The sequence below is a fragment of the Conger conger genome, chromosome 9 (assembly GCF_963514075.1).
Source record: "Conger conger chromosome 9, fConCon1.1, whole genome shotgun sequence".
Lineage (NCBI taxonomy): Eukaryota > Metazoa > Chordata > Actinopteri > Anguilliformes > Congridae > Conger > Conger conger.
Window position 1 is genome coordinate 4,436,709 of NC_083768.1, and position 10,968 is coordinate 4,447,676.

The 10,968-nt window shown below is 41.1% G+C and overlaps 1 protein-coding gene across 1 annotated transcript; it reads right to left on the bottom strand.

The window, feature by feature from the left end:
• Positions 1 to 6,440: 6,440 nt before the first annotated feature.
• LOC133136717 (beta-galactoside-binding lectin-like) lies at positions 6,441 to 7,242 on the bottom strand. Its single transcript, XM_061254379.1, has 3 exons — positions 7,199 to 7,242; positions 6,909 to 7,080; positions 6,441 to 6,545 (listed from the first exon to the last, which is right to left on the bottom strand). The coding sequence occupies exons 1-3, from the start codon at positions 7,240 to 7,242 to the stop codon at positions 6,441 to 6,443; spliced, it is 321 nt and encodes a 106-aa protein (XP_061110363.1).
• Positions 7,243 to 10,968: the final 3,726 nt, after the last annotated feature.

The following is a 10,968-nucleotide window of genomic DNA, read 5'->3' on the forward strand; positions in this document are numbered from 1 at the left end:
AACATAACAATCCTTTTTCAAAATGGCACTTTTGCAACAGAATTATACACGCATGCACCATTTTAATTACTCTTTCAAAGCAACAGCAACACACTGATGTACCTCACACAAAACACTGCTGTCTTTAGTACTTTGTATACCTTTAAAAAAATTTCATACAGGCTTCTGTCAAAGATTGTTCCAGGACAGTACATCTACTCACATTTCAATGAACACATAAATAGAAAGGCTTCAGAGACAAAAATATACTATGTATTTTTTGCTATTGCGGATTTTTACAACAACAAAAAAACACCGAAAGAAAAGTAGAAGTACAGTACAGTAATCATTACAATATGTTACTGTAAACTCACAGAAACAAAATAATGACATAATATTGTAAGGGATTGTAAGTGACTGTAAGGGACTGTAAGGGATTGTAAGGGATGGGGTGGATGGTTTACAGATCCTGCTTTCTGCTAGGTTCTGGCCACATCACAAGCAGTGTCATCCCTGGCTAGGGGAAAATATGGCCGCCCAAAATGGCACCTGCCTCAAGCACAAAATGCTTTCTCTGAATGTATCTATTCAGTGCCAATAGTGGCCCTAATATCATCGGAAATATGTCTCCGTCTATTGGCTGGTTCCCTTTTCTGTTCTTGTCTTCGGCCTCCTCCTTCTCCTCTCTATCTCTTCCTCTACCTCTTCCTCTTCCTCTGCCTCGCTCTTACTGCCTCCATTAACATTAATGACTGCAAAAAATGTTTCATACGCACGAAGCCAGGAAATATGGTGGCCACCCCCAGACAACTCTTGGACCCCCCTTGGCCACCCCAGTAAAAAAAATCCAAATTTGCAAATAGACCTCAGGTAAGGTCACCTCTTTTGTGAGAACTTTGCAAACATGTAGGCAGGAAGAGGAAGAGGAAGAGGAAGATATTCTACAGGTCAGGGCTGTGTGTGATATTCTACAGGTCAGTGCTGTGTGTGATTTCACAGAGTAGAGCATGGGGAGACTTTAATTAGCAAATTCTCAGAAAAAAACTGTTCACAAGTGCATAATAAAGTGGGTTCTGCTACCCTCTGGTGGATATGGCCCCAACAGCCCTAAAGACAGTACACTGTAGCGAACTGACCACAGTCCAACCAAAAGCCCAGAACCACCTTGACGAGACCAGCAGGCACAAAGAATCATGGCTGCCAGAAGACAGAACAATGTACAACAATGTAAAGAAAGCAGTTCAACAATGTAAAGAAAGCACAAATGAAGCTTTGTGATAAAATGTCCCAAATTTAATTCTACCTCAAATTTAGCCAAAAATGCTATTTTCAATAACACCTGATGTGGATAAGGGGAAAATAAAGATTTCTGCATCCTAGCAGTACAAACAGACAAACATCTTACCCAAACAAACATGTTAGGGCTTCACACACACACACACACACAGCATTTTGAATTGAACTGAATTGAGAAAGATAGAGAGAACAACCAAAAGTGGTATCATAAGCTATATTTTCTGTTATCCGTTTTGTCTAAGACCTTAACATTTTAGTTTCTTGTTATCCTCTGTGCTTACTCTGTCTGTCAGTTCATTCATTCACTGTCATTCGTTTCACCTGTGTCCCACTTCCTGATTGTATTGCACACCTGATTGTATTCCCCTCTTGTTACCTGTGTATTTAAACCCCACTGTTTCTGTGTCAGGCGGCACGGATGGTGCAGTGGGTAGCATTACATTTACATTTTTTTTCATTTTGCAGACGCAAAGCGATTTACAAGTGCATAGGTTCTTCCACAAGTCAAAGCATCACATCCATAACTAGGAAAATACACATGAAGTGCTGTTCTAAACATATCTAGACAAGAGGGATAGGGATATCAGAAAGGGGGGCGGGGGACTGCCGCCTGACAGCAAGGAGGTCCTGGGTTTGAATATATGTACTGTGCTGTCCTTACAGAAACAGCATGGATAACATCAAGTCAAACATGATTTTGCCACGATTTTCTACCATGTTTATATTTCAATGCATTTGAGCTTCACTGCAGATGTGTGAACTTCTGCATTTAGTCACACAGTAACTAAACTAACTTGCCATAGTATGTGTCACATTTTTTTCAAATAATGGGTAGTCCGTGTGTCCGTGTGTCCTCAAGAACTAAGTGTTCGTGGCACTTATGTAACTAGCCTATAGGCTGATTTTTCCGATCTTAAAAACGGAGATGAAAATGAAATATCTGTGAATTACCACTTGTAACCACGCACTAGCCTTGTAATTAGTCGTAGCCCGAGTTCCCTCTCTACGTGCACCTGGCGGTCGAGCTGCACGTTCACGCCTGTTTTCCGTTCTGGTTCCTCAGTGGTGGAATGACCTGCCTACCACTGTCAGAACAGCAGAATCCCTCCCCCTATTTCGACGCAGACTCAAAACCCACCTTTTCAAACTCTACCTTAGTCCTCCCTCCTGATTTCCCCTGCCCCCCCTTTCTGATATCCCTATCCTTGTCTAACCCCCCCCCCGCCCCCCCAAAAAAAAAAAAAAAAAGAAATTTGCACTTATGATGACGACTATGTTTAGAACAGCATTCTGTGTATTTTCCTAGTTCTGGATGTGATGCTTTGACTTATGGTAGAACCTATGCACTTGTAAATCACTTTGGATTAAAAGCGTCTGCCAAATGACAAAAATGTAAATGTAAATGTAACCCTGGTCGCTTAATGTAACGCACAATGACTGCTTTTAAAAAGAAAAGTATTGCTCACTGATTCTAAGAATGAAAATCACAATTGAAATATATCATCATACAACTGAAACGGCTCGTGCACTGATGGATACGAGCACGTCCTCGGTGGCTGCTCACAATACGATCTTTGCTCGCAACAATGTCATGGATTTACAGTAGAGACTTAAAACGGCGCTCAGAGGGCCAAACGAACGGCTCTGACGGAAGAGACAAGACTCAGTTCGTTCATTTGAAAAATTGGTTGAAAAAGATTTGTTCATTCGTTCGAGCCCAGCACTAGTGCCCAGACGCCAAAAGGGAATAGAAAGAGCAGCATACTACATTGCAAGCAAAATGCGTTAACGTTCCAGGAGAGGTGCGTAAAGGTGAGGATTTCTTTTTCAATCGCACAAGTGAGTACCAGTCAAAAGCGTATGCATCAGCTGTGTTATAGTCATAATAATTATTTGACATGATGTTTAATACTGCTCTTCACAATGTAATGATTACAGTATATCAAAAAGCATTGCACACATTGCTGATTATCCTAATGCCCTCGTCCTCTGGTAGAGATATGGCGCCCCCTACTGAGACAGGAGGGGAATGCCTGTGTTTGAGAGCAGCTGGTTTGAAACCTTATGCTCTTCCATTCAAGTGTATCAAATAGGAAGTTACAGCAATGCAACTGATAGAATTCACCAAACTTTTATGTAGAATGACATAGAATGACATTCTGTGCCACTTGTTGAGTTGGATTGAATAGGCCTATCCACCCTCAATCAGACCCCCAACTACAGAATATAATTATTCATCAGCTGGAATAAAAGACCATTGTTTTTTTAGTAAAGCACATCCTTGTCATTTGGACAGATATAAAACCTCATACACATACACACTATTTGACAGATATTTTAAAGACAATACTTTGGATTTTATTTGGCTCATGAGTTACTTTGGTTAGTGGGACACAGGCTACATTGTTTGTAATACTTTAGAACATTTATATTAATCAAGTCAGAACCATGGACCAACATGGACGGTCATAGAATCAAATCAACAAGTCAACAAATCAACTAATGATAGTTGGGATGTTTACATAACTAAAGCTTAGGCCGATGCTACTCGTGTGTCAGTATCAGAGGAAAAGCACAACACAATAAATTCACTGAATGTATTGTTCACTGTGTTCTTATGCCTAATTCACCGGATACATTTTTTACAATAAAATATGAATTAATGTATGAAAATCAGTTACTTTCTTAGCTTTTGTTTTTGCCTTCAACTTGTCATTATTATTGTAGAAAAATAACAGTATTTTTATTTATTGCAGGTGCTTATTCTTATTATGGACATAACTCCTCCTCCAGTTGATAAAAGTAAACGGACCTATTTGGTCGCTTCCTCTTTTTTAAGGGATACAATTTATACTTTCTATATCATAAGGTTTTTAAAAACAGCCCCCTGACTTAACATTGGTGGAACGCTGGGTTTACAGCAGAAACCCAGTCCAGTAATTGAAGAAACAAATTGCATGTCATTTGGCTGACGCTTTTATCCAAAGTGACTTACAGTTGATTATTCCTCCCCTGGAGCAATGCAGGGTTAAGGGCCCAATAGTTGTGCGGATCTTATTGTGGCTGCACTGGTGATCAAACCACCAAACTTGAGGGACAGTATAGGTAAAATATAATGACACTATAAGAGTGTACACTACACACACAATGGGCTTCATTTATCAAACGTGAGCTGAGCGAAATTGACCCCAAATCCTTCAGAAATGCATTTACACAAATAATGTGGGATTCATCAAAGTTTTTGGATGTCAGTTTTTTACTAGGCGTGGTCTCAGCTGTTCACATTGTGTGCGGAAATGCAAGTGGAACCGTGAAGCGTGTTTTGTGCTTTTATTGTTACATTTATTCAGATTTCATTTTTGACAACAATCATTCATATAATATGAAAAAATGCAACCTACAGTGTGTTACATTTTTCTGTGTGTTTCTATATATAGTATATTGTATGTGTTACTTTGACAATATAGCTGTAGTTGTGACTGCAGAAACACAACGCAGAAAAATACACACACATTTTGCCCAAACTAACATGTTGGGGATTCACACAAACACACACAGCATTTTGAATTTAACTGAATTGGAGAGATAGAAGAACAACCAAAATGGTTTAATTGGCAGTTAAAATTAATGTGTGATGAAAAACATAAAGTCTGGAATTTAATTGGTATTAATCATTCATGAGAAATATCACTCACGAGCCTAGAAAATCCTGTGAAATTTAAGTAGTGACTGAAGAGTGAAATTGTGACCCTTATAGTCATAAGATCTGGAGAAAGAACTGGACCCCTCTCCCCCCAATGAACAGCCACACACAGATTTACTCATGATAGAGATTTATTATTGAAGCTGGATTGATTATCATATGCAGACACCAGAGGGTCTAAATGTCGCAGAGAAGCACAAGATTAAAGGCATTGATCTCTGGGAGGGACAAAGTGCACTCATAGCACAGCTGTAGGAAGGCACCAGGAAGCAGAAGCAGAGCAGCCAATCAGGAGCAAGAAGGGGGACGTCTGGTCCTCCTGGTGGGTCTTCAGATGATACTTATGCCTTCGATTGACACTTGTCCATCAAACCATATGTAGCCATAATATTTCTCATTCAGGCTATTCCCGAAGTGCGTGTACTTGGAACTTATTTTAATTTGGAAGTTGTCACTGTTGAAGGAAATGGCCATCTGGAAGAGAGAAGCAGAGATCATGGGTATTACTGTAGGTGACATTGATAAGGTAGGGAGCTGGGGTGAGAAGGCAGGAGAGATAAGTTATCCAACAATAAAGAGCATAACATAGGATGAAATGTATAATAATGTAATTATTTATCGCTGATTTATTTATTCGATCAATATTTAAATTGGAGAAATTATGATTGCAATCTATGCTTGTAGGGCATTTGTGGAGGCATTACCCCCCCATGCCCCCCCATGACACAGATACCAAGTTATAGGCTGACACATGGAGCACAGGTACAGAGGACTGGAGCAAGTGTCCTTTCAGCACATCCAACTCAGTGTCTCCCTGTCCTAGGATTCACCTCCAACTCAGTGTCTCCCTGTCCTAGGACTCACCTCCAACTCAGTGTCTCCCTGTCCTAGGACTCACCTCCAACTCAGTGTCTCCCTGTCCTAGGACTCACCTCCAACTCAGTGTCTCCCTGTCCTAGGACTCACCTCCAACTCAGTGTCTCCCTGTCCTAGGACTCACCTCAAATGGCATGGTCTTTTCGAAAGGGAATAAAGTCTCCGTTTGCTTACTGATGACTACGTCATCCCTTATGCAACTCATGATGATGAGAGATTGTTCAGTGCCCTTGCCGAAGTGCACTTCATATTTCAGTCCAATGGTGTTTTTGGCTTTGCCCACATTGATGGTGAAACGGGGAGAGAAAGAGAGACACACAATGGATGGATGATGGATGACCATGGATGAAGACATCAAGAGATTTAGCAGCAGCATAAAGAGGTCTCATAGAGTCAGAGGCAGCTGTGACTCACCTATCATTGGGGACACCGTTGATAGTCAGTCGCTTTGCTGCAGTAAGGGGTATGTTTTTCACCTCAACATGCTGTTTAAAACAGAGGAGGACAAAAAAAATGGTCAAACCATAAACAGAATATAAAATATTATATATAATATGAAATAAAATAATTTGTCCATCACTTACACTCAGATTTTACTGTACTGGGGCTGTTTCAGGCGGTTGGGAAACTCCAGCATGTGGCCGTTGTGCAGGCTAATGTAAAACTTGTCATTGGCAAAGGTGATGGACACCTGGAAGGGGGAAGGAGAGAACGTCAGGAGTGCAGAGTTATCTTCCCAAAGAAGAAGGTCAACACTGTCAAGTTCACGTTTAACACACTATGACTGCAGTGAAAAACAATGAAATAACAAGCCAAATGATATAATGATGAAATGTACTTCACACTGAAGGGTCCCCCCCCAAAGGGTCAATTTCTCTTACATACAGCATTTCTGATCGCCACCGAAAGGGTCAATTTCTCTTACATACAGGACTATGAAGGAATGGTGGCTAAAGATTCCTTGGTGAACTGTCTCACAAGTGGTGCCAAGTTACAGGCTGATCCATGGAACACAAGTACAGAGGACTGGAAGTCTCCCTGTCTGAGGCCTCACCTCAAACTCCTCGCCCTGCCGGAAAGGAAAGTTTCTTTCATCTCTCACTTCAGTACCCCAGGACCCATCCTTCATGGCGTTCAGGACGATTACACCTGGGCCAGAGCCTTGAAAGCGAGGGTTGATGTGGAGCGCAATGTTGTACTCAGATTCACCCACTTTGATGGCGAAACTGGGAGGGAAAGAGAGACACACAAGGGATGGATGATGGATGACCATGGATGAAGACCTCAAGAGATTAAGCAGCAGCATCAAGAGGTCTCGTAGAGTCAGAGGCAGCAGTGACTCACCTAACCGGATTGGGTTGAGGGACACCGGTGACTCGCAGTTCCATTCCTTGCTTGAAGGAAAGGTTTTGCAACTCCACTGTCTGTTTAAAACAAAGAACCAAAAATAGGACATGTATGGTCAAAACCTAAAACATTCCTTTTGTGATTTTGTGAAGTGAAATTTATCTGCATTCGGTACACTGACTCTTTCACTTCTCTAAGGCAGTAGACATCAGAAAGTCGGCAATCTGTTCAGAACTAGGACAATTTTCTCAGCAGGCAGGCTGACCTGTCAAACGAGTCTGCTGCATGTTCAGAGTTGGGGCGAGCAATACAATGAGACACGGGGACCTTGCTTAGTTAACTTTTACACAATTAACTGAGTAACTTCTCTCTTAACTGTATCAATTATTCATGCAATTATCTAATCAGTCAATTGTGTGGCAGTAGTGTAATGTATACATCATGTAGATACGGGCTAGGAGCTTCAGAAAATGTTCACATCAGCCATCAGAATGGGGAAGAATCCTTTGACTAAATGTCATGTAAAGATCATTTCAATGATAAAATGAACTTGAATTTACTAAAATCAAAGTAATTAGAGGCCTTCTCTGTGTATCATTTGCAGTATTCTCTCGTTTGTATTTTTCCGAGTAATAAAACCAAAATCTTCACTTACATTCATCTTGGCGGTTCAGTTGCTGAGTCTTCACAGTAGTGCAGCTCTGATTACAACACAATGTAAACCGTAAGCTGTCTTACGCATATTTATGTGTTTGTGAGACAAGTAGCAAGGCAGGATTTGGCAAGCTCTAGCCAATCAAACTGGCCAAAAATAAGGCAGTTGTGCCTGTATTTACTTATAGAATCAAAGTTGACATATTAACGTGTGGGTGTTTTAGTAAAGTGGATGTGTTTCTAAGGTAAGTTTGTGTCTGAGTGAATTGCTGCTGAAATATGCAATTTGGTGTATTCACATGACAGCATTGTTAAATGAAGCAAGACTAGATTTGTTTCATATTAAACTAGCAACACAAACAAGCCAGGCATTTCCTTCCTTTTAACTGTGGCAGTAATGGGAACCCTTCAAGGACTCTTAAAACGTATAATTTGTAAATAAAATTTTAGTAAAATATCAACCGTGTATAACTCATTGCAAAAAAAGAATATCATGAAAAAGTTGCATCATAAGGCAGGCTCCTCTGTCCTGGATCTCACCTGTTCAGGTAGGCGGCTGGGTGTGGTCACAGGTGAAGGTCACAGGTTGCTGGAGAGCTGAAGATCAGAGGTGTTCTGAGTGCCTCTCTCTCTGGGTTCCTGGCCTTATATTCTCTCTGGAGGTAAAGGTGGGGCCAGATATGACTCCCCTGTTTGAGGATTTCATAACTTCTCAACTATTATTTCTTCACTTCACAAGAACTATGAGGCATTGAGGCTGCATACTATATGCAAATGTGGCTTGCTTGATAAAAATAATGCAACATTAATTTTTGAAGTGAATTTGATTCACAATATCTAACTTGTCTGACAGTAAATACTACAGTTCATGATGAATGGTGACAGTTGGCTGTGTCACTTATAAAGGGCACCGTAAGTCATTCTGCTTTCTAGTGCAGGAAAAGCACCCAAAAAAGACAAGAACCAGGAATTATTTTGTTCAGTGATCAAAGCAAAATTAAATGTTAATGCAACTGAAAAAAAAAACACATTCTAAAAACACATATTCATGATGTGGGAGAAAAATATAATGTAACCTAGGATATATGTATCCAGATATGTACAATGCATATAGTTAGAAAACTGCTTAAAATAATAAAATGTGCTTGTGACAGATAACCAGGGAGGGGTGAGTGCCCACACACACACACACACACACACACACACCATACACACACACAGGGCTGAGTGCTCTGCCACAGCTTACATCATGTAGGCATACGTGCGGAGATAAAGCAGAACACTCTACCATTCTTGGGTGCGCTCATGTGCTTGATTATGATACAAAAATAAGGCATGATGTGTGTATTTATGTGTTCGTGAGTAAAAATCAAATCGTAATCGAGACTAACTTGCAGGGAAACAAAGCCAAACCAAACAAAACATGTATGCAAACAAGCACAAAGTAGGGGGATTTGATAACTCTATCACAATACTTAGAACAGTGTTTGATGCCGCCTTTATCGGTTATGATTGACTAACATTACTTCAACTGTATAACATAGAAGCACCTCCATTGAATCTCAATTTAAATGACCAAATCTTACCAATCCATGGAACAGAGGTACAGAGGTTCTTGGAAATATTTCAGCTGATTCATTCAGTGTGAAGTACATTTGTAGGGAGGCAAAGTGTGACTGCCATCTGTGAGGAGCCTGTGAGCTGGGGGTTGACTCTGCCATTTGTGAGGTGGGGGTTCTGGTGTGTGTCAAAAGGGACAAAGGACAATACTGTTTGTAGTACCTTTTGAGGAGTTCCAGACCAGTGACGCCAAGAAGATAAAGGATAGATATATGGTGGGTGGATGAGCGGTTCCTGGGCAATTAGGCCATGAGGGCCATTAAAACTCCCGGGAAAAGAATGTGCCTAATATCTTATGACCCCACACCTGGTCACTTCCAGGGGGAAAGACTCTGGGCAGTACCACAGTGCCCTCCTTTGGGCACTGCAGTCATTACCCCAGGGACTACTCTCTTGGAGGAAAACCTCAGAACTGTGGTTGAGATGGTCAATAGACCCGGTACAATATTGTAAACATTGCCCATGTGATCCTGGTTGTATTGCATTATGCCCAGTGTTGTAATAACAGGAATTACATGGAAAATGGATACACAGGAGGGAGGTTTCATGATAACTGCACCCTAACAAAACATTAGGATAATCTGTTTGGTATGGATGTGATCCAGTAAAATCAAGGAATCAGATGAGATACATTTCATACCAAATGGATTTTAATAAACCATAGTTTCAATAACTCAAGGGAAAACCTACATGTCCTCTCCTGGTAATCATCTCATTTTCCCTACTCAACAACCCCCAACGGTGGGGGTCTAAATTCCAGATTTGACCACCCCTCCAGGTTGATTTATGGCACTGCCGCCTGGTTTCAAACGTATGATTTGGCATAAAAGCAAGGGAGACAGACCAATCTGGGAAGATCGTATTCGACTTCCCACACAGCATATTACACGTGTATGTAAGTATCAGGGAGATCGCACTCGATTTCCCACACTGTGCATACTTTGTATATGTGTGTAGCAAAAGCAGGCTGGGTAAGATTTCACTCTATTCTATTTATCTTTAATTTGTCTATTGACTGTAATTGACTGTTTTATTCTACGCTAACTGCCTACCCGTCTGGAAATAAATTATTTTGTTTGTAACTTGCGTGATCTCCATGACTCTAATTCATCTTGTACCTTTTCAGCCTAAATTACAACTGAATATTGAGGGGGACAATGGGGACCAAGTACTGACCGATCGGCAGTCCCTTGGTACAGGTGATAGTTCTAAGCTGTGAGGCCAGCAAGTTTCTGCCAACGTAAAGGGTTGGCTATGCACGGCTCTTGTGGTTTTACGGCGCTGGTTCCTGTCAAATTTTCTCTAAGGAGCCCAGTTAATGCTACGCCGACCTGGGCTCACAACTATCATGACTGTGTTGCATGTATTGTGTTGACTGGACCCTCAGCCTCTGAGTTCTACACCGAACTGAGAGCTTGGTACCCATGTGATAGTTCTAAGCTGTGAGGCCAGCAAGTTTCTGCCAACTTAAAGGGTCGGTTAGGCACGGCTCT